At 41.6% G+C, this 24,675-nt stretch overlaps 1 protein-coding gene across 1 annotated transcript in view; it reads right to left on the bottom strand.

The window, feature by feature from the left end:
- Window positions 1–23,460, bottom strand: part of LOC145439003 (uncharacterized) — a 31,415-nt gene extending 7,955 nt beyond the window's left edge. The window contains exons 1-25 of the mRNA XM_080316422.1: window positions 23,299–23,460; window positions 22,354–22,490; window positions 19,083–19,138; window positions 18,792–18,902; window positions 10,480–10,704; window positions 9,916–9,984; window positions 9,361–9,462; window positions 8,871–9,026; window positions 8,063–8,243; window positions 7,108–7,366; window positions 6,703–6,776; window positions 6,513–6,640; window positions 6,329–6,451; window positions 5,605–5,730; window positions 5,465–5,540; window positions 4,880–4,973; window positions 4,513–4,651; window positions 2,731–3,854; window positions 2,557–2,669; window positions 2,015–2,241; window positions 1,435–1,609; window positions 1,293–1,372; window positions 953–1,198; window positions 282–428; window positions 59–220 (exon numbers count right to left, since the gene is read on the bottom strand). Coding sequence (XP_080172548.1) covers window positions 59–220; window positions 282–428; window positions 953–1,198; window positions 1,293–1,372; window positions 1,435–1,609; window positions 2,015–2,241; window positions 2,557–2,669; window positions 2,731–3,854; window positions 4,513–4,651; window positions 4,880–4,973; window positions 5,465–5,540; window positions 5,605–5,730; window positions 6,329–6,451; window positions 6,513–6,640; window positions 6,703–6,776; window positions 7,108–7,366; window positions 8,063–8,243; window positions 8,871–9,026; window positions 9,361–9,462; window positions 9,916–9,984; window positions 10,480–10,704; window positions 18,792–18,902; window positions 19,083–19,138; window positions 22,354–22,477 — 4,317 coding nt within the window. The 5' untranslated portion in view covers window positions 22,478–22,490; window positions 23,299–23,460. The remainder of the gene's footprint in view (window positions 1–58; window positions 221–281; window positions 429–952; window positions 1,199–1,292; window positions 1,373–1,434; window positions 1,610–2,014; window positions 2,242–2,556; window positions 2,670–2,730; window positions 3,855–4,512; window positions 4,652–4,879; window positions 4,974–5,464; window positions 5,541–5,604; window positions 5,731–6,328; window positions 6,452–6,512; window positions 6,641–6,702; window positions 6,777–7,107; window positions 7,367–8,062; window positions 8,244–8,870; window positions 9,027–9,360; window positions 9,463–9,915; window positions 9,985–10,479; window positions 10,705–18,791; window positions 18,903–19,082; window positions 19,139–22,353; window positions 22,491–23,298) is intronic.
- Window positions 23,461–24,675: the final 1,215 nt, after the last annotated feature.

Here is a 24,675-nt window from a genome sequence, read left to right as displayed (position 1 = left end):
TAAATAACACACAAGTTTTGTCGTTGATCCCGGCGCAGCGAACATGCCGGCGACTTACTTGTTCCCGCAGATTCTCGACGGACCGCCTCAGTATCGTGGCTTCGTTCGATTTGGCTGAAAACTCTTTCGAAACTCGCGTCAACTGCTCTGTTTTCGAATGGATCAACAAATCTTTTTCTTTGAGATCGTTACGAAGTAGCGCAATGTCACGGCGGTGAGTCTATGAATCAAAATGGCATGATAATGATTGATCTTTTTACATATATACTAATAATCTCTACCTCCGCATTGGAAGAGTCCAAATCCGACGACTTAGACGAAGCATTTTCTGCCGAGTCGTGCGCGTTGGTTTGAAGAGATTCTTGCACTTGTTGGAAATCGGCGATTCCAGATTGCTCCAATTTTCCGAGCAGAAAAGTCTTTATGCGCTGAAAAGCAAGGCAAGATTTGAAGAAGGAACGCGACTGTGCGCAAGTGGGGCGATGGCCATTTCAGATACAAAAATGACTGCTTATAACTTTGTCAGACCACACAAGCAAGTTTGGCCTGCTCGCACGGCATTACCCACAAGGTTACCTTCCGAGACTAGTTTCACTTGTTTCAATCAGTTTTCAAAGTATAAATACCTGCTTCATGAAGTTTTGATATTTGATATCCTGTACCACGATAACTGTACATATTTCCGAAAATCACATCAATTTGTAATGGCACAAGTCATTTTGCGTTAGTTGCAAAGATGCACCCTGGGATTACCTACTAAAAGTATGCAGCCGCTTGACCAAATATACCTTTTAAAATACTTAAATAGTAATTTTTATACCTTTCCTTCCTGCTCGCAGCTTTATCAGGCATTGGAATATACTAGGTTACCGCTACTTCTACTCAATTACCAACGCTGAATAATTTCACTACCTCCAAATACACCATCACGGCTGAGACACTTTCGTATTACCTCGAGGTCCCCCAATTTTTCCTGCAGCGCCCCCAGCTCTCGCAGAAGAGAGGACATTTTCAATTGCACTTGATCGTAGTCGTGAACCAGGTTGCTGTAGCCGATCTGCAACTTGGAGTTGTTGTCCGCGTCTTTCTCCAACGCTTCGGCGGCTTTTGACGCCTCCGCCCTGGCCGCGTTCACCTCGACTTGACTTTGATTGAGGAGGGTGACGAGGTGGTTTCTTTCGTTCAAGAGCTGTCGCACCTGAAGAGAAACATTTAGTTTCATTTTTATAGTTAATTAGAAGTAGAAAGATCGATTATAAAACACGACAAAACAAGCGGTCTCAAACTCTCACCTGTGACGACAGAATCTCTTTGTCTTGCAGCAGAGCCTGAACTTGCTCGCCGGACACCATATTTTCCGATACTCCGCTTCCTATTACAACAGAATGCCGTGTTATCATCCGGGTAAAACCGCAAGACATTTATTTCGCAAACCTCCGCCAGGCTGTTGCTGCAAAACTTCGAGTAGAGTGCCGCACTTTTGCTTCAGAGACTCGATCTCCAGGTCCTTCTCCATGACGAGACGCGACAATTTAGAAATGCCCTCTTTCGTCATTTCATCGTCGTGGCCCTCGTACTTTTTCAGGAGAGCGCTGTGTTCGGTTTGAACCTGAACGGATTTGGTTGCAATGTTACATCGAGTGTGAAAAGCAGGAAGGATCGTATTGTGAAATAAATATGTAAGTGATTACGCATGTCTCTGTAATACTGTGAATCAGAAAATCCTATAGTCAAATCTCAGATAGATAGATATATATACATATGCAATTGCTGTCCTCAGTTTTTAATCCACGTCGATGGCAACCCCGTATCTATATCTATATTGAAGATACCATAAATTTTATTTCGATATCATATCAACGTTCTCAATGAAGGTAAGTTGCCGTTGGTTAGCAAGAAAATTCAAACTATAAAAAAGCAGTGTTCCCCACTCGACATAGAACTGTCTAAGAGATCAATTTGTTGTTTACAGACAGATTTATATTATCGAGTTATGAACCGACTAGATTCTCACCTTTTCCAAAGCCGCTTTGCTCTCTGCGACGACCCCGACCATCTTGTGCATTTCGTCTTTCAACTTTCGGTTTTCCTTCGTCTTCTCTGAAATCACCGACAGGATCTGATCTTTCTCGGAGGACAAGGCGCGGAAGTCGCTTTTCAATTGTTCGTGTTCCGGCGAGGGGGCAGCTTGAGGTTGGGACACCGACACGCGCTTAAGCGCTTCGATGGTGGACTCTCTTTCTGTGTGACAGGAAAAAATTCCTTCATCAGTTAAATTTACGAGTCAGTAAAAAATGAATAAACATATATTGCTAGTGTTTCGTAGATGAGTAAAGATATTTCATGGAATTTACCGGTAAACATGTACACCAGTAAAAGATGGTCCGTGGACAAACGGGCTTCTAAAGTCTCCCAAATTCTAAATTTAGACATTGCGACGTCATCACAATGAAACAGCGACTCGACATTAAAAACTTTTACACTCTCATAAATTTACTTGCCGCCTTATCCAACCAAACATTCAAAAACGATACAGGATATAGAATTCAACCTTACCTTCAATCAGTTTTAACAGTGAACCGACGTCGTCTTTGGAAAGATCTGACTTCTCTGCACCGGAAACATCACCGTTGCCCAATCGGCCCAGCAACTCTTCGGACACGGCCGGTCTGAAACGCTAACACGAGTCAAAAACTTCGAAAAACCCAAAACTTGATATGCGACACTCACAAGGGAGGACTCGCAGAATTCGCCACATCTGCCAGTTCAGATTTCAATCGTTCCGTCTCCGCGGTTAGAGAAGATATTTTCCCGTTTAGCTCGCTTTCTCTCTGCGAAAACGCCTGCCGCTTGACTTCCAGTTCACTTATTTTGATTTTATAATTGTCTGTAGCGGAGTTCAGCGTTTCAATTTCGTTTTTCAACGAGACTTCAAAGGCCGTCATTTTATCGACAGTCGCTTTCAAATCGATACTTTCGCGTTGCAGCTCGTTCTTCTTTTCAATCTCCGTTTTAAGCGCGTCGTCAGACTCGGTTTTATTATTGCACATCGTAGTTTTCAAGGATTCGTGATTCATCACGAGCGACCGATACTCTTCATCGAGATCAGAGTGTCGACTTGTCAAATTTTCAATCATGGTTTCTTTGCCCTGCAAAGTCTCGGCTAATTCGCGTCTCGCATTTTCCAGTTCTCTTTCCAAGTGCGCCGTTTTTTGCTGATACACTTTACAGGTGGCGTCCGTCTCTTTAGCGATGTCGTCTCTCTCCTGCTGAAACTGCAAACGCAAGTCGTTCGTTGTCTTTTCCAATTCGTCCCGACTTTCCGATCGCAGCTTCGCGAGCATTTCTTCGTGTTCGCGCTGTACTCTGCACGTCTCCTTGCCCGAGTCTTCCAACTCGAGGCCCAAGTTTTCGATCTCGGCTTGCAAACGTGATATTTCTTCGCGCAGCCTGGCCTCCGTGTCGGTCTTTTCTTTCGTCAGCTTCGTCAGGGCGTCGTCCTTATCGTTTAGTTTATCTTGGAGCTCTTTCGCTTTGACGACATGGGCTTTCAATTCATCGATATCATTCTCGTTCGATTTAGACACGGCAGTTCCGAGATGATCTTGAGTTTCAAAGGGTGCGGACTGTTCTGTTTGACAACCACTTTCCGACCTGATAAGTTCACGACTAACGGCTTCGTTTCGTGACGATAGCTCCAAATCTTTGACTTTTGTCGACAATACCTTGTTTTCTTTCTTTATTTCTGCGATTTCTTGATTTTTTTCGCAAAGCGAAGAGTCATATTGCTGGAGTTTTGTTTCCGAATCTTGCACAGATATTTCGTACTTTTGCTCCAGTTCGCCCCGGGCTGACTGAAACAAAGAAAATAGGTTTGATAAGAGAGGAATATTATTTGTGATTTGCATTCATAATCACCAAAATCGGGATGTGCTAACTTAGATATTGTTACACTACACAAACGAGTTTAGGTTTAGGATTACTCCTGCGACCAATCAGCTTTCTTTTGATATCACATGATCAACAGCCATCTATCTATGACATGGAGGATATAGGATAGGCTATTACAATACAAGTAAATCCAGCGTTCAATGAAAGCGAATTTTCTTGTCAGTTTCGATTGAAGTTGTGAGAAAACCCAGACAGACCATTAGATAGGTAACTGCAGATCTTTGAACTATAGTGATATGAGCATCTACGATATGGGCAAAAGTTGATCCAATCTTTCACATTAAGTATGAAGGCTTACCTTGCTTGCTACATTGATAAGGGCCGTTTGCATACCTGTAGCAATAGTAGCATATATCGAAACTATCAAACTGCCGTGTTGACAGGGAACCAAGATAACAAATTGAACTATGAAAGTTTAACTTGTATTGTGCAAAATCGGAGGTAGATTGGTATGTTATCGGAATCTACACGAATGTTAATCAGCATCAAATGAAACATTGCAAAAAGCATAAACTTGTGCTAACCAAATAGTAAAATCGTTATTAACGACAAAAAATCTACCTTTTCCATGTCCAGCTGAGTCATGGCTTCTTTCAGTTGTTCCTTCAAGGCATCTCTGACCACAAGCAGCTCGCGCATTTCGTCTTGATGTTGCGAATCCAAAGCGTCGAGGGCTTCGTCAAGCGCGTCCTTCTCCATCCTAAAATAAATATCAAATTCAAAATAAAAAATGTAAGCTTTTGGCATCAGTACATAACAAAGGTAAGATTTTGTCGGAATCGAATAGTAGTATCAAAGAGAATTGGAAACTCTACACCAAAATACCAAATCAATGTCAATAACACAGATTGGCAGCCAAGACTTATCAGCCAAAAAATAACACATCTTTTGACAAGCGACGATCCATATCAATCGCATCTAGACATACCTGCTTTCATTCAATTCCCGAGTCAACACATCATAAGCCTCCTGAAGTCTCTCTTTCTCTTTCGAAAAACCGTCCAGCTCTCTTTGCAACAAATCTGTTCCAACGAATAGCAAAATTATTCCGGGTTACAAACTAGAATAGGAACGAAACGCCACTAAACCTACAACATAATACATACTGCTCAAGGTACCCAAGCATAATAAAGCAACTCAACCGACCAGAGAGCATTAAAATAAACAAATTGGCAGATCCTGATGTGATGACAAGCCGGGTACCAGCTCGAGTGTCGCTAACAGCAACAAAAGCAGGTGTGATGGTGGTTGAGTGGCTGGAGTGGATTATTACCCACTGTAATGGCCCGGGAAGGGTACATGTGGTAGTCACATGGACCAAATTGATATTCTTTTACTACATATATGATGTACATGTATCATCGCCTAATAACAGTTTATGATGCCATTCAATGCAGAAAGGTTAGTTTTTACCACAGAGGTTCAATCATTAGACTCTATGGGTAATCCCCACACACAACTTGGATAATGTAAGGGTTCAAATGTAGATGAAATAAACCGGGTATGCTCTTACCTTTTTCCAATTTGGCTTCGCCCATGGAAGTGTTGAACTGTGACTCTAAACTTTTAGCGGCGACTTGAAATTGATCCTGCGACAAATTCGACGAGAGACCGGTTGAAAACGGCTCGAAAAAAGTCACAGAAAGAGATTACTTTTTCGATTTTGACGCGATTGAAGTCTCTCTCCAGGTCACTCCTGACCTTCTGCAGTTCCGATATTTCGTGCTGCAGCTTTTCGACCGTGGCAGCTCTCTCGTCCTTCGGCTCTTTGTCGTTGTCCTGAAATATTTTGAGATATTGAATTTTCGAGCGGACATACATATAAAACACGAATATTATAAATAGACCGATACTGAGTTTCATTGAGTAGTCTCGCTATCACTACTATTTTAATGAGATGGCGGTCCTTGGAACTGCTAGAAAGCCTAAGTGCAGCCCATGGTTTCACGGCAATAGTTACATTTGGCTCGCTTGTAAAAAAGCTTGCACACCCCTGACCTACAAACTGTTAACCTCCCACAACATTGGCTCTCAACCTTTTTGTCTTTGCGGAAAACAGAGTCTTTCCAAAATGCCAACAAAACATCTTTAAACAGCGATATGTTTGTATCAGTAGGCTATTGGCAATTAAAATGAGTTTGCACAGTAGAATATCTCATCTCAAACGGCCATTCTGTTTATGCGAGTCCGCGATTTCGCTAATTAAAAACAAAATGCAAACTAGGTCATCAACCATTTTGCAAATTTGGAGGTTTCGCAGACCCCTGAAAATGGTTCACGAACTCCTGGTTGAGAACCACTGTCCTATAACATTAAAAACCTTCAGCATCCAATACACAATGACAGCCAGGATATAAAGTTAGATTCAGTTACTCACACGAGGACTGCCCTCCACTTCACTCTGATACCGAGCCAGCATACTTTCCAGAGACGTCTTTTCCTCGTACCATTCGCGTTGCACTCTCTCAAAAGCGGCTATCTCTTGCTCATAGTCCTCAATCTGTAACAAAATCGATAGATTTTCCCCTACACTCAACTAAACAGGAACTCGGTGTAGTCACCTGTTTTTGTAACGCCTGTCTTGTGAGAGTTAAATCTCCTGGTTCTCGCGAGACGGATTCGTCAGCGTCAGCCAGCAAGGCTCTGCGAACCTGATGTACCTGCGGGGAACTGTGGCCTATCGGCGTTCCTGTACACAAATCAAAATGACAGAAAAGCGGTAAATGAGAATAACATAGTCAGGTACAGTACCGAAATCCAAATGGGACGGAAAAACTTTTGGAGCCCGACCGTGGCCAGAATGTTCGTCAACATCCGTCAAATTCCTAAAATAAATATAGTATCTAAGTACAATATAGTAACATATTGGTTACTAGTGACCCAGTAACTACTTACTAGTTACCAGCAGCCCATAAGCTCAATCCGAACATACCCTTACCTTAACCTATCCCGAATACATTAATACATAACCTACATAGCTAGTGACATGTGCCGTATATCATAATTCTCGCTCATATTCAGTGAAACATTCATTAAAAATTTTATTAATATATTATTGACACATAGATTTCATAATAGGAGTATTTCTTACGCTTCGAATGCCAAATTCACTGGTAACCCATATGTAAATACCGCATCCCGTAAAATTTTACTCACTCGTCTTTCGGCCATTGTATCGTTCCATGCCGCTGACTTGCCAGAACCTCCTCAGATTTACTGTCTTTGTCAGCTTTTTTCGCCATGCTCTTGTTCAAAGCGTCAATTTGCTTTCGATACTCTTCGTTTTCCGCCTGAATTTCGCTTCTAGAATCTTGCAGTTGGCGATAACGTTGGACGCAGTCGCTCACACGGGCTTCGATGATACTTTCATCGGAATCGACCGAAAGACAGTCGTCAGACGTAAGTTCGGCGATACCTGTTGATGGCAAAGGGTGTTGAAATGTGTAGCTTTACTTAGTCCTTCTACGGCACAGTACACTACATACAGCTACGATTTTATTCCCGAAACACTAATTGCAAGGTGTCAAAGATGACTCGCGGTTCTAGAAACGAAGAACATAAACTGCCGCTCACAGAAAAGCAAACTCCAAAGTTCAGCGTATACAACACATCATAAAGCCGGCCTTCTGTCTTTTGCATTATAATATCACAATCTAACACAAACTCAAAAGGGCAACGGAGAATTTCAAATCTAGCACGCTGAAACGGTCACAAAAACCACTTCAATGCCGGCAGAGCACTTGACAAGAAAGCACTATATGAAAATCTAGCAATGGTTTGAACAATACCTATCTCATAAAACTTGAAGTACCGGTACCGATAAAGGATCACACATTCCCTCAAAACAATATACAATGAATCAGTCAACACCCAGGCAAAAACAGTTCCAATTTCAAAAACTGTACAGCACGAAATTTCACATTCAACTGATGGGACACAAGTGGACGGGGTAACCGATATGACATCGGTCTTTTACGAAAACTTATGTGTGGAAATCAATATCAAGATTATGTTGCCAGATCATACAAAGAATGTGTTGAACAAGACACCATGATGGGAGATATTGAACGGTAATGCAATACCGTTCCGTGGAAAACTCGAACAAGCTCACCTTTTGTGACAATGGTCAGTTTTTGATTGGCGCATTCTATTTCCGAGCGCAGTTTTCTCTTTTCTTCCTCAAACTCTTCTTGGTTTTTCTTGAGCTTTTGCTCCACTGCTTCCATCTGATCGATTTGTGACTTGTTTTTCTCGGCGTCTGCCTTCATTTCCTCAATTTGCTTTTTCTGAGCCTGCAAACACAATATAGAATTAAACTCAAGCGGAATTACCTGTAACAAAGATCCAAGTTATTTATCAAAAAACAAAATCACTAGATTAAAGCTGGACAAAAAGTGATAAGAACTCCAGGAATACTAAAATTTGTGGTCGAGGGCTCAACAAAGAGGTCCCATTAGCTGATATTAGGTTTTCTAATAATGGATAATAGGGTGTACGAAGAATCACTCTGCATCAACCACCGCGACCCAGCATTATATTCACCAATAAGACTCTGGTTAGTGGCCACATGTTTACAAGCCTTCGCAATGCTGTGTTTAAATGAGTTGAAAACGATATGAAAAAATGCGCGACAAAATGTTCACAAGATCTCCGGAACTATTTTTGCTTGGCATAAGGCATCGAGATGGCAACACAGACCAATGAGCAATGCATAGAGTGAGATTAACTATCATGAGCGGTTTCATTTTCAGTATTAATCTCACTTGTCGAAGTAGCCCACACCAAAATATTTATCAACTGTCGTAGTTGGTATGGGAATATTTTCTCAATTTCACAATACCGTTGACCGCAGCAACAAGATAGACTGCATGTACCGCATTGTCCACATATTTAACATTAGCCTGAAAGGTGTCTCATACCACCAATTGTCTGTTCCTGATTCTCATTTGATTTTTGCTGTCCTCCAATTCGCTTTCCAAACTTTGCATATCTTTCCTCATCGACAGCACGTAGTCTTTCTCGGAATTCAAAGAGTCCCCATCATTGCCAGAATTGGCCTGTTTCAGCTTTTTTACCTAAAAATGATCATCAATTGTAAAAGGAATGCAAATTTTATATATAAATATGTCAGTCTTTGAAATCAGAAGTATTTAGTATATCTGTCATAATGGCAGTTGTATGCACAAGTCGTCGATCACATTTCGTTGGAAATTAGAGATTGCAAACAGGAAATAATCTCAGCTTATAAATTAGCTATGAAGTGGAGTTTAGGATATAATTGTGCATTGCAGAGCAGAATGATCAATATCAAAGTGACAACTGCTATTAGGATTAGATTGTTAAGCAAGACTGTCCAAGACAGCTTCGAAATCGCTACAATTACAGGAAGAAATAAAGACGCGAGCTGACCTCTTGTTGGTGACGCAATATGGCCGCGTTATTCCAGTCTTCCAGTGTCTGCATTTCTTTGCGGTGGTGGTCTGCTTCTCTCCGTAGGTCATTTTCAAGTTCCTGTCAGAATAAAAATAGGTAAGTGTTCTCCATACAGAGTCTTGTGTGTATAAAATAATTGAGGGAAAAACACTCCAAAAGTCGTCCTATAATGGCAACACAACAGTGTGTTGACATCACCTTTGAAAATTCCTAGTCATGACTGAAACACCCATTTGTATCACCATGGTTACCATCCCAAAATCAAAATCTATAGACAAAATACACAGTTGCAGTAGCACATAGACCTTAACAAGAAACACACATATAGATGGTGATACTCCAGCATTACTAATTAGCCAGTATTAGAGCTAATGCAAACATCAACTAACAATGTATAAATTGTGAAACCGTATAAAGGGTGCATAAAGCCTGATATATCGGAGGCATGGTGGTGGATGAATGCTATAAAATAGTAATGTATCAATTCTATAGGGTTGATGAGCATAAGAATAAATGCCAACGCCGGCTTACCTGAATCCGAAGTTGTAAAGTCGAATCTGTGTTCTGTCTCTGAGCGTCACCACTCACGGAGGCCGCGACCTGTGAAATTTCCAAGTATATTCCTAAAATAGCACTGATGATCCCTTTCAGACAAGAACCAGATAGGCTTGGCAACGGCACCATAAAGTGGGTGTGCCAGGAATGCCACTGTGTTTGAATGATTCCAGATCGTAAAGGCACCCAAACTGGGCAAGAGTTTATGATTAGCCTACCATCATTGGAGTGGTTGTAATTTAGTGTGAGCTAAGTTTCAAAAAATTTGCTTGTTCGATCAATTTGCACAGTATAACATTTATACAAATCGCACAATACACCTGCCTTGTGCACAACATTATACAGTGATAATGAGGCCAAAATGGTAATTAGCAAGTTCAACCAAATAATTATATACAGTACAACTTCAAGAAATCGTTCACAACAACGGTTATATAAGCAAATGAGATGCAATTCGATCCACGGAATCAAGCAAAATCGCGTTCCAATGCTTGTGTTTAAAAAATCATTGCTAAATGTAATTCATTTGCGCTCAAATACCTTGACTTTATCCCGCAATTCCGAAATTTCCTTGCGCGCGCCGTCGAGCTCGGACGACAGACGCTCGATTTCCCTCTGTTTCGCAATAATGTCGTGGAATTCATCTTCCTCGCGATTCAGGTTAACGGCCGTGAATGATGATTGAAAAGAGTGCCGTTCCCCGTCTCCGCTACGATGTATAGGTATTTGGTTATCTACTCGGTATCCCGACTGGGCGAGTTTCTTCTGCAAATAAATTAACACAGAAAATCACAGAGTGACCGTGTACAGGCGCGAAGCTGTAACGAAGATACAAAACCTACTTAAAATACGGAAAACGCTTAACTGCCCAGTTTCTGCTATTATTAAATACACGCTCGCAAAATAAACCAACAACTGCCGGTACTGATACTTCTACTACCACAACGCATCTCGCTAAAGCAACTTCTCCATACCGCCCGCCGGTTTGTAATGCGATTCGGTGCAACGCGTTTGAAGCCGTAAAGATTTTCAAGAGCATACGCTTCACGATGTTGAATGATACGCTTATTAATCATTCCAAGTATGAAATTACCCGTTTTTTCAACTTCAGCCCACAGCGGCGTGAAAGTTAACTGCCTACATTCATATCTAACAACTTCAAACTAGTCCCAGTAACGTTGCTCAAAACCGACGCATTTCATTATTAATCCATCCCGCGTGAGCTATGTAGAACTGCGTAACCCACTCCAGAGTCGATATCTACTACGTACAAGCGAGCGAGCGCAAAGATAACTCGTACCCGAGGAGACACACTAGTCAGGAATCGCGCGCTCAAAGTGGCGGTATCTGTCTACTGAAGTGAGTTGTTTCAGACAATCCGTTGATAAAAGCTTGTCGACCCTCTTATAGCGCTTTTTCGCCGTAACAGGATATGAATAAAAACAGATAGCGCGGAGAGAAACGCCGATCATTTTTCGTTAGCTAATCGAAACAAGCTTTTTTTCCACATGCCAAGAGGATTTACGAATCATACAAGGAGCGTTATTCGGTACATCCGGGTCACCGAACAGCTACATATTTTCAAAGCAGGAGATGCGCTTATTACCGACTGCAAATTACCCCAACCGCCATAATAGTTTTGATTCGGGTCCGTGCGACTTATGAAGCACAACGCAGCCCGCACGCAATACGTGGCGCGCACGCCCGCGCCGCGAATGCCTGCCACGACACGGCCAGCGTCAGCTATCGACAGCTGCGGCACAAGCCACGTATAGTGGGCGTTCGACCAGTGTAACAAACCAGCTGAACGCCCTTAAGTGGGCAGGTGGCTGCATCGACATTTCACAGATGAGGCCCATTCAGCAACGAGCAGGCGTACTTGGACGCATACGAGAGCGAGATTGATAATCCGCGAAATGGCACGTTTTTTCCGCATATCCGCCACTATCGCGCCGCGTCCACTTGAACCAACCCGGAACCACGCTACACACGACCGCTACATCAAAAAAATAAACAAGCAACCACGCAAGCACCGCGAGTGACACGTAACCGTTATATTTCAACGCGGCGCACTGCCAACACACTATCGTGATTCTTACGCTTCTTACCTTGAAACTCGTAAAAACAATAGCCCAGGATGCACATTGCACAAGCAACAAACGTAACACTGAAAAAGTCAATTTACATTGTGACATCATCAACGCGTAGCTGATCAATCGACAACACGTAAAGACCAAGTGTATTATACGTTCGCCTTCAACCGGGAGGTGCCAAAAAGACGATCGCGCAAAGGGAGTCGCCTTCGACCATAAATATTCAATGGATGGTTAACTTGGACCATATAAAATAAAACATAGCTATTGCTTTCGACAATATACATGTCGTCGCCAAGTGTCTCTCGCAAGCTTCAATCAAGCATCTGTAGTATCCGCGCGAAATTACCCTGAACATCGGCCTGCTGGAATGTGATTCATATGGGGAACAATAATATTGCAGATAACCAAACCGACTTTGACATCAAGTAAATCCGATAACGGAAGCGGATCCGATTTGTTTCGAAACCGGAATCGATTTTAAGCTCGTTTTGTGTCCTTTCCGCCTTCCTATCTGGCAAATGCGACAAAATTCGAACAATTATGCAACTACGTCATCCACAACCCAGAGTGTGAGACGCTGGGTGCGCGACTTATAACTGTATGCGTAAATGCAACCGCGCCCGCTCACAGCCCAAAATTGCAGGATTAAAATGAATGATATGATCAAAATCTGCTCCAGCACCGCATCAAATCAGACGGTCGAAGCGGTCATCGTAGAGCAAAAGTAGAAGTAGGAACAACGCCGTAAATTTCTACTCAAGATCAAGTACAAATATGGATTACAAAGTATGACATCGAAGTATGAATTCTAAGCCTCGTTTTGTCAAATACCTGACGCTGTTAAGTAGAAGTGAAAGTAACCTAAAAATCTTAATCACTAGTACCTCACTACTGACCCTATCTGGCTCAATTTTTTTCGAAACAGATTCAACCCACAATAGCCTCGACTTCTAAAACAAGCTTTTGAACGGGTGCTAGCAACTAGTTTACATTACATTTCTTCATCGCGATTAGGTCATGGTTCTCTGCCCTGATACAGTCCCCGCAAACATACATGCGATTCGAACCCACGCCAGGCCGCAGCTACTAGCGATAAGGCGTAGCCAAGTCTGGCACTCCCTTCCGCGGCACAGCGGCCGCGCACGGAACTGCGGCTGGACAACTAGCTTCGACACCTTTACACAAACGACCGCAACTATGCGCCGAGCTGAATTTGCCTTTTCAGCGTGACGCAGATCGCTGGCAATTTTCCGTCTTCCACAACACATTAGCGAGAGCCCGGCCTACACGTAATTGAAATAACAAACGCCGAAGATGCCGACTAAAACGAAATTCACAATTCTAGCAAGTCATATGGCCATTACGGTCGCAGACTCTGCGCAATGCTACACTTGTACACTGTACAGCGATTGTTATAAACCTGTAGTTCTTAACCAGTTTTCAGCGGAACACTATGGGTTCCACGAGTCAGTTTCAAGGGTTTCGCAAGAGGTCAAAACCTAAAAAAAATTCATACACGCCATTATTTATTGCATGCAATTAGGCGCGATCAGTAGCCGAACTGTGAATGCCGCGGTAACGAATATTCATTATAATGCAGTAGTTCTTAAACTTTTTAGACCCCGACCCAAATCTGAGTTTTATTGGCATCTCGCGACCCAAGCCTTACACACCAAAAAGAATACATATTTAACGTTGGTATGCTACGTTTTTACGGGCATATATGACATAGAGAACGCAGAAACGACAGTTGCACGCAACGCATCTCTATGAAACATGTCTGACGCACGCGATTTTAAATTGGAGTGTATTAGTTCCTCTGGGGGTCGCATTTGTGCTGCTGTCCACTCAGATTGCAAGGGCGGGACTATTTGGTGCCGACAATTTCGACGACCGAACATATCAATATCGACGGTTTTGACCAACCAGCGACGGTCAATTTTTGCCAAGGGTCTATCGCCGTCGATCTTTATGGCACCACACTTTTCCCCAACAGTATGTTTGCAAAAATTTCATATGTCTTCATGATTTCCGGAGCCAAAGGGGTTGGCCTCGAAACACCTGTATAATACACCATATTCCCGCACCCGCTCGTTGCACACTCCTATAACTTAAGTATCCCAACGGGCTTCGCCGGTGTTTTCGAGAGAAACCAATGTCCGACAAATCTTGTTATGAACTCAAACTTGTGTAGCCTCATTTAAAGGTCGCAAATTTTCATGATCAAGCCATACTGCAGTAATGGCTTTTCTGTGAGTCTTGCTTATTGGATGGAACCAACATAATGACCAATTGACCACGGACATGTATAAGAAAGTTGCGGCAAGCGTGAAGAAATATTTTCGTAGCTGCAAGAAATTTACGATCGCCCTGGTGCCGTCGCGATCCAAAATTATGCCCTTCGCGCCTCGTACTTTTAAGAACCCCTGTTATAATATTTTCGTTTCGTGTGGAAATCACATTTTAATGTTTTCGTTCTTTCAACACTCCGTGTATGCACAGTCAATTTTGCGCACCGGCAATCAATGATAATTGTTAGATGTGTATTGTGGCATATCATTGTTTGAATGACTAAGCGAAGCGAAAATCTGGGGTTCCGCGAAGGCTTGCTGATTAACGTAGGTGTTGCACGGGTCAGAAAAGGTCAAGAACCACAGTTATAAACTGTTGTTTGGTAGAATACGAAGGAATTAACACTAACGTCAAAATCCATATTCGATAACACATCGTTACGGACTTGTGTCGCGCATTGCCGAAAACTCACGAATACGGCGAGTGCACCGCGCGATGATTACAGTAAATATAGTTACGCAACACATCAATTACACTTACGCGGTTGCATTGTCGGAAATAGTTAATAGGAAATTCCTTCTAAGGCCAATATAACAACTAGCGGGGGCAAGCAACTGAAGATACTTAATCGACTGGTCGGTATACATTTCACTCAAATTAGGGCAACTTTCCTTGGCACGCCGATGGCAGATTTACACCGGTAACGTGCCAGAACAAAACGTCGCAACTGCGACTTGACACTTGCTATGAAATAATGTCATTTCCGCCAAAATCCCACGTCGTCAATGCGAGTCCAAACGGCCACAGGCTTCACCGTCTATTAATAATCGTAGACTTAACATTTATATCCGCACAATACACACAATGTACAATGCGGTGTAATGAGCAGATAGGAGGATGTCTCAGCGACCAGGTAACGTCTCTCAACCATAGGTGGTCACTGGTCATGGTTAGTAAAGAAGTATTTCTACTTTTTTAGAGTACTGGAGTAGTTTCCGCCTGCTTGCACCACTTAGTCAAGTGGCTATGATTCTAGACTTCAACTTACTTCAACTTCTGCAACAGATTTCTTTCGGCTGTCATTTCTATTTTACACCTTCTTTGTGCAAAGGTATAGTACGAAATCCAAATCAAGTCTACGCGATGCCGTATAAACCGATCGTGCCTGAGACAGTGCTAACGTATATTTAAGCTACCTCGACAGTAAACGAACCTAGTTACTCCACCGACTCTGAGCATTACACAATCGCGGTCTCTAGGCGCTGGTCCCGAGCATAACTGGTTTCCACCTTCGCAACGATTGAAATTCAGCGAAATATCGCCCGAATAATGGCCAGATCTCAACTCCCGGAAAACTGATATGCCGGCTTTTCACGGACAATGGCTTCGCAACAAAAAACGCGGTTGAGGAACAAAGCTCGCGGCATTCTCATCGGGGTAACGGGATCCGCGATACATGGTTGGGTAGCAAGTCGGAGAAAAGGCGGTAGATTTGAAAATGCGACGCGAGAAACGGTCGTCCGAATGCGTTTCGACTTGTCGGCGGATGTACGATGCAGAGAATTTGTGGTAGCTGACGGAGATTATCTGTGCAACTGTTCCCCTAGTCCCATCGGGCCTTGGCAGATTGCCCGTGATTAGATCAATACTCACGTTTGGGGATAAAGTATAGTTTGTGGGGTATATCGTCGCATTTTTGGGGTCTGACTGACCGACCAGGCTTCTAAATTGCGCGTGACTCATGATTCGAAATCACACCAGTGAACAAAGCGCGACTGCCCGTGCTTCATTGTTAGATATCATCGATTCGCCAGGTAGAAATTAATTTCCAACCGACAACAAGCGCATAAGTTTAAAACACGACAACGCCGGCCTAGTCAAGTTTTAGAGGACCGTGCAAATAAACAAGCCTATAGGCTTGGCTCAACACACAACACCAACTAACGCGACTAACGCATGTGACATTACGGATTGTGACGTCACGCAAGCTCGTGAATTGGAACGACAAATTTCCAACAGGAACGCATCAGCCATGGCGCATGGGTTATTCATATTATTATATCGCATATTCTGCAGATACAGCGTATACCGCACCAAAGCACTCATGACAGCAGCGTAAGCCGAGGCAATAAGCGAAGCCCACAGATTCACAGTGTCGAAAAGCCTTCGCTGTCCACATGAAACTGTTACGTTACATCATTGAGACACATGGGCGCAAGTGCCTCCCGTACGGTTAATTCCGCTAGTCCCAAAAACTCAATGTTTCCCAGTTCAGACTATTGACTGTGCTTTCGGCACTGAGATCTGAAATACGTAGCGTTCACTGGTTCAATATGTCATATACATGTTCTTGTCGACAGAAAAAAGCTTTCACCATCGTGCCATGAGGGCCTCTAATAAACCTGCGTTGATGTGTAAACCAGTCGAATTCGAGCAACCACGGAACCCGTGAGTGCGAAATGGATACAAAACTATCCTCAATTGCGATCTCCCGCTCATTTGTAGCGAATCACTTGATACAATAACGGCGCTTTGGCTTACTGGGGCGCTAAAATAAGGATCTTAAGATTAGCCCCTCTCAACGTATTCAGATTACCGTAATTCTTCTGACAATCCGCTTACGCTACAATGACATTATAACAGCGATATCGTGCTGGGTAAAGCGAAACCTTGTATGGATGTAAGAAGATGTGGAAAATAATGTGGTTGGTAATAACCACTATAATAATAAATAATTAAAGAATTAGTCACCGTAAATACTATTTAATTCATAATCCAAATTTTTCGACGGCAATAACTCCGCTTCAACTGGTTGGAATTGAACCAAATTTGGTGAACATCGTCTATATAGACAACCTAACACTTCCATGGTGTGAACAGAAAATTTTCAAATTTTTGGTTATTTTTTTTACATAATAAATAGAAACTTTCTTCTCCTGTAGCAATGCGGCTACTGGCTGGAATTGAACCAAATTTGGTGTGTAGGCTTAAATTACGTAACCTAAAAATTTTACCAAGTAGCCAGTACGATAGAAGAAAAAAAGTAATTTTTGAACACCCCTAGCGCACAGTAGGGCTATTCAAAAATGACTTTTTTTCTCAAATCGTACTGGATACTTGATAAAATATTTACGGTGACCGATTCTTTGTTTATTTATCATAGTTGTGCTCACCGTAAATACTATTTTATCAAAATACAAATTTTTCGACGGCACTGACTCTGTTTCCACTGGTTGGAATTGAACCAAATTTGGTGAGTATCGTTTCTATAGACAGCCTAACACTTTCATGGGGTGAACAGAGAATTTTCAAATTTTTTATTATTTATTTTTAAAATAAATAATAAACTTACTTCTCCTGTAGCAAAGCGGTTACTGGCTGGAATTGAACCAAATTTTGTGTGTAGGCTTAAATTAGGTAACCTAACAATTTTATTTTATCAAGTAGCCAGTACGATTTGAGAAAAAAAAGTCATTTTTGAATAGCCCTAGCGCACAGTCGCAAATATGTCAAGCCTACGCATGAAGGCATTTAGGCCGTGATCCCAGACTGTCCTTTACATCTAGTGTTTTCATTCATTTTTAAGGAATTACTTCTCGGCATTACGATATATTTGTTGACGTGGATGCATCATACAAACAACATCGTTTGTTTACTAATCGTACTTAAACTGAATGCCATTCTAAACGTTTCGTCGGACGCATTATATAGGCTGAGCAGGACGGGAGATAACCGAGTAATTACTAGGGCCGGGCACAATGATTCGAGTACTCGAATCTGAATCGAGTATTAATTTTAATGATTCGAGTCGAGTAGTAAAAGGCGATTTTTTTCGAGTACTGAAATAATACGCTCCTCGCCACTGAAAGTTAATTTATCAACGAGAATTATAGTTTCGATACTGTAGAAGCCCTGAAACCTTGATGGGTGGTATCGTAGCATACGTAACATATAATACAAAGCTACGAAGGTTACTGGACGTAGCACATTTACGAAGTCATGATTATCCCACAACATTGTCACCAAGTGCAATGAAATCGGTATGGTCGAAAAAATACCAAAGTATCTTTTAAGAGATGGATAACAGAAAATATATTCTTTGTGGTGGCATAAATGGTAAATATTTGAACTTCAAGTATTACATTCTGTTATGACGTCATACTGAGTGATACTCGATTACTCGACTCGACTCGAAGCATGTTACGTGATTCAGAATCGAATCATCCAGGTACTCGATTTTGCCCAGCCCTAGTAATTACCCGTGATCACTCGTGGCAAGAAACGGAAGCTAGGACTTGTGGAATAGGGCCGGGACTTCTAGCCGCGTCTTAATTAAACTTGTACAGAGTCAGAAGTGTAAGCTTGGCATAAAAGATGTGCTTCTACAGTAATATCATCGACAAAGGCAGCCTCCTTGCACGGCTCTTGAATCCAACCGAATAGCGATCTCTCTCGCAAACTCACGTTCTGACTTTCCAGTCGGTTCCGCCATTCGTTCTCGGAGGTGCTCAATTGCAGTTCCGCTTTATGAGACCTCTCTTCCAGGAAACGATTTTTCTCCAGGAGATCGGTAATCTAGAGAAGCAGCGGAAAAAAACAGTACAGTAGTAATTACTGCACTCCTGACAGCGTAATTCGTACATGGAAAGAATGAGGTTCCTAAATTTATACAGCAAGAAGGTTAACTGTTGTTAGGTACCTACAAAATCGAATGACTAACTATTCTAACATTATAATAAAGAAGAAGATTCTCACCAACGCTTCCTTATGCTTCAATTCTTCGCATAGCTTCTTATTCTCGACTTCATAATCTGAAAAAACACGTCCATGTATTCCACTAATCCCAGCGTCACAGGGTAGATAAAGTATTTATAATTATCCATCATAGCAAAGGTAACTAATAAAAAGTATACCTTGAGTCATCGCCCTCATTAAGATAATTTCAATTGCTTTCTTATCAAGAGAAATATGAACTTATACAGGCACGTAGTCAGCTGAGGAAAGAGATCGGATGTTGAGGTGATATTATTTTCGCATTTAACCGAGTAATGCCGACGTGCACGGGTTGAATATACGCGTAAAAATGAAAAGACAGTGAGAGATATAGTCGGGGACGACGCAATCAGCACGATCCGATATCGACGCACATATTTACGGCGTGTCGCTGCTATTTACTTCCCTGGTGCAACGCAGAGGCAGAGCGTTTTCGGGAGACGCCACCCGCTGGGCCGACACCGAGACAATCGAATATCCGCAACTTAATGTGTTGAGAATGGCGATTGTATGACGACAAACGCAGCACTGCCAGTAATTGACAATTAGCGAGATTCAATTTCGATACTTAGCTACGACAGGCGGGTTGGGCGGCCCAAGAATTGAAAGAGTACAAACATCAAGAAAGCTGTCTGAGTACTGACATGCTGTAATCATCGGTTACAACAAGTCGGGATGGCGAATGCCTCTACTCCATGAGAAGGCTGAAATGCGCATTGCGCACTTTGAACGCAATCTCAATTTTTACATTCGCGCTCTCGGGTCTCACAAGCCCCATTGCATTCATTGCCTGCGTTAAGTGTCGCAAGCGTGACATACATCGCAATCGGCGTCCGCATTATAGGGTTGTTCAAATACAACCATCTTTTCAAAGTTTACTGGCTAGTTGATTAAAGTTCTAGATTGCCTAAAAAAAATTTGCACCTCAGTTTTATCTTCCTTCCAACCTGCAGGAGGGGCGCTAAAAGAATGAAAAATTTTACTACAATAACTTCGCTTCAGTGGCCACAGATTGGGTGTACCCGACAATTTTATCAACCACGTATTCAATGAATTTTGAAAAAAATGGTATGTTTGAAATACCGTAATCCGCATAATATGGTTGATTTAGGATGGATTCACTGGTATTATATGACAATACATTTTTAGCACACATGAAATTTTCTATTTGCATGTTTTGAATTGCGGTTTAAAAAATACAGCGTAGTAAACCGTGTCTGGTCATTAGTCGCATCCAAGATATTATAGTTCAGGAGTCGTCGACTTTTTCCAGAGGTGGTCAGTAACGAAGTACTTCTACTTTTTTGAAGTACTCAAGTAGTTGTCCGCTACTTGTGTACTTACTCAAGTAGATCTAATTTCCTGCTACTTCTACTTCTGCATTGTAATATTTTGTGATCTACTTACTTACTTTTTGCTATTTCCAGTTTGTCAAGTAGAAGTAGATTAATCATCCAATCACGAAGATAGACTGAGGAATTTTGGGGCTGTTTTCATGGAGTATCGACATTTAGTTTTCATAAAAGTTGAGTAAAGCCCAGACATTTCGTCGCGGTTCGCGCACTGTGGATATGGAGTGCCAGTATAATATCAGTATTGGTGAATATAATTTAGGTAATGGGTTGCGAGGTTCCATCCACACCGCATTGTCGCCCATTTGAAATATTTAATCGGATTATATATGGCCCATCATAACGTCTGAAACTGATGTTTCGCAATATAGAGCATTTACTTATCATATCGTAATCTAGCAGTCCATGGCGTGTCCTAATCTGGAAAAGTGGACTCTGACTTTTTACAGTTTTAGAGCTGTTTTGGCAAACGGTACCACCTTTGAAAATTTCTGGACTAAAAGCATGAAATACATTTTCCGCTTAGAAGTAGGCTACCTAGTATTTTTATTTCTTTTTCAATCCCCAGTATCATACTTCGAGTTTTAATTAGTTTCAGTCCTTTTGTCTGGAGAGCATACGTGTTGAAGTATAAAAGTAAGTGTAGTAATGCCATTAATTTCCGGAAATAAAGCTACACAATGTGGCATTTTTGCGAACCTTCATATTTTTTATTACTCGCGCAAAGTGTTTACACCGTATCCGATACAACTTCTCCTTGTTTCTCTTCAACTCAACTACGGGAATTATAATATGGGGGAGGGCGCCATACCATGATATTTTCTAAAAACTGGCTGTTTGAGTAAACAGAATATTAGTATCGCATTTCCATACAAATACTTTCATTTTCATCCAATGATGTGGACGAATGTCTATGCTGTCGAAAATTGGATACCTCCCGATATGCATCAATATGAATCAAGCTCTGCACCTTTGGCATAGCTCAATTTGCAGCTTTTGACAATCCATGCGAACGAATTATACGATCGTTTTCACAACTACTTACTTACTTGAGTAGATTTAAAGTAAGTCAATTCTACTTCTACTTCAAGTAGTTTTAGGTTGCTTGTGGAAGCAGTACTTCTACTCATACTTGAGTAGATTTTTTCGTGGCTACTTCTAATTCTACTTGAGAATCTTTCTTGACTACTTTGACCATGGTGGGCCGGATACAAAAATTTGAATCTGAAGCTAAAAAATGATGTCCAGTGTAAGTCGATTGGTGTAGCCTGTAACCAGGATGGAATGCAATAGGGGAGATGTGTATACACTGTTGTGATGTCACATATCAATGGCGATGTAAAGAAAGACTTTGTCGCAAAGTTCAATGTAGGACTTGATCGGACGAGGAAGCCTTCACTTTCATAAAACGATATATGTTGTCCAAACTTGTACATCAAAGCAATAAGTTACACAATTATGACACATAAAACAAAAAAATGAGTATAACTCAAGAAATAGAGTCTGCGTGTGATTGTATGTGGCCACAGCGAAACAGTTGGCGGGACAGATCTAGCCTGCAAGTCGCCAATCCCTGTCTGCGCTAATTCATAGCAACGATATCGCTTCTTGTAGGATGTTACAGATCCCAGTCCTAGAAAATCGACAGGACTGACACGGCAGTGAGCCAAACCAATTTTTGGGATAAGGCCGGGGCGTTGGGAGGCTGCAGATCCCTGTCAAAATTCGTAGGACAGATATCGCTGTGAGATACACAGATTTCTCAGATCTGGTCGCAGTTCAGAGGTCGCCAGCCCCTGTCTTTGCTAGTTCAATAACATTCCACTTTGGGGGAAATTATCAGAACTTGCAATAGGTTGCTGTATGATTAGAAATGATTGTTACGAATTGAAACAACTTACCTATGTTTTCTTCTGATGTCTCTGTCAGAACTTCTTTTGTGAAATTGGATATCTGCCCACCAATCTGTCCAGTTATTGAAGAAAACGAGCTGACGCTATCATTAAGGGCACCGAGCCACGACATAGCTCTGGAGTGTCTATGAAAAAGAAGAGTGTTTCTATTAATGATAAATTGCACAAAACATTTTAAATTGATGTGATTCAGAACAAGAAAAAGGACAAGGCTGCCCAGACAGAATAGGTCTTCAGACAAAAAGAAAATTGAATTGATATTGATTATATATACAATGCAATGGTTATATTGAACTGAAACCAATATACTGCAATCAGTTCAACTAAGCCACACAATAAAATGTGAGCACAGATTACCCATTGTGCAATAAAAATCAATTGTGTCATTTCGCTGTGAAAATATTCATAGGAGTTCTGGTGTTCATTCATCCTCACTTCTTACATGCCATTCGAGAGTTGGCTATGACATGAATTGACTTGATCTACAAGATTCGTAGCAACATACCGATTTTGTAGTTACATAATATTGATAATATTATGTTGTAGAAATTGTAGAAATAGAAATATATAGATGTAGATACACTGGCAGGCCACCTGCCGCAGGCGAGCATGATCTCACTCGAGGAATCATACCAGACCAGTACCACGTCCATCCGTGGTATGTGTTCCATAGCTTATATAGAATAGAAGGACCTCTACAGTTTCCAGTATGGTTGTTCACATACTTCTGCCGATTTCGACACAGTAGGTAAGTTGAAAATTTTCAATCCAACTATTTATACCGCAACCAGGTACACAGCACACTGAACAACTCACACCAGAATCCATACCAATACTCGTCTCACAGTCACAACACTAACACCAACACCAATTACACCACACGAACACACTATTGTTTACATTGAAAAAAATCAATAGGTATAAATTACTTACTTTTCAGTTTCAGTATTTTTCCACTCTCTTCAGACAATAAACAGCGTTGAAGTTATCCAATTATTACGATCCCATCATACAGAAACAATCTCGTTGAATCCGTTCACACGGTTCAACTGCAAACTAAACGATTCCTACGGTGATTGCTGCCAGAAATTTGCAGCTGACATAAAATACGTCACACAATGTTTCGCTCCAACGAATTCGCCGATGTTGTTGCAAAGGAATATACAGAACAAATCTCACTCTCGCGATATAAAATGTGCAGGAATTGTATTATTGACAACGTCGGTTCTATTATTTTCATCCGCTCAAGACACCCAATTAACAATGCGATGTGATGAACAGAGCAGTTACGGAAAACGGTTATGATCTCACACCCAAATCGGTCTAGTCCTAGTAGCTGCTATGCCCTGCCCTGCCCTCATTGCACAGACTGACAGTTTTTATTGAACAGAATCTCAATCAAAACATAAAATAAGGTGCAGCAATGCATCAGCGCCCCATATTCATTCTTGAACTCTAGCTCCCTTTTAATGCTTTAACCGCTCTTTCAGTTGCTCACTTGTGATCGTCCTCCAAAGAGATGGTTAGTTACGAACAATTCTACCATAGCAATTTACAACGTAGCTAGGTTGTAAATTGCTATGATTCTACTCTTTCGAAGTACTCAAGTAGTTTTCCTTTGGTGGTATCACTTACCCAAGTAGTTTTCCACTGCTTACAGTACTCTACTCAAGTACATCTAGTTTTCATCTACTTTTACGTCTACTTGCTAGTCATATTATGTGACTTACATACTTTTCGCTATTCACAGTCTGTCAAGTAGGCTACAAGTGGTAGATCATGAGAGAGATAGAGAGACCGAGACGGAGAAATTGAGCGGCTGCTTTCGCGAAGAGTCCAAAATTTTCGTCGTGCTTTGTGCGAAGCATGCATGGAGTGTCCAATACTTTTTCACGAAAGTATCCGTCAATATCATTTCTATACCGGCTGCGTACGATGTGAACAATTTCAGGCTGCATAATGGCCCGACAGCTTCATCAATATGCAATAATCGTCAGATTGTATTCATCACAGTAAATAAAGCTGATGAAAACGTTTAGAACAGTGGTTCTCAACCGGGGGTCCGCGAAGCATCTAAATTTACAAAGTTGTTGATACACTGAATTGTATTTTATAAATTAGGAAAATCACGCAGCAGTTTCGCTTCCTTACCAGTAAAACTACAGAACTCACACCAACAGAATGGCCGTCACATATGAAATATGCTACTGTGCAGACACATTTTAATTGCTAAATTTCCAAGCCTACTATTTTGCTGTTTAGAGATATTTCGTTGGGGATTGTGGATAAAATAAAAATATATAGTTGGAT

Source organism: Botryllus schlosseri, chromosome 5, assembly GCF_051294905.1.
Source record: "Botryllus schlosseri isolate E-star chromosome 5, Bs_hap1, whole genome shotgun sequence".
Lineage (NCBI taxonomy): Eukaryota > Metazoa > Chordata > Ascidiacea > Stolidobranchia > Styelidae > Botryllus > Botryllus schlosseri.
This window is presented reverse-complemented; position numbering and strand designations above follow the sequence as displayed.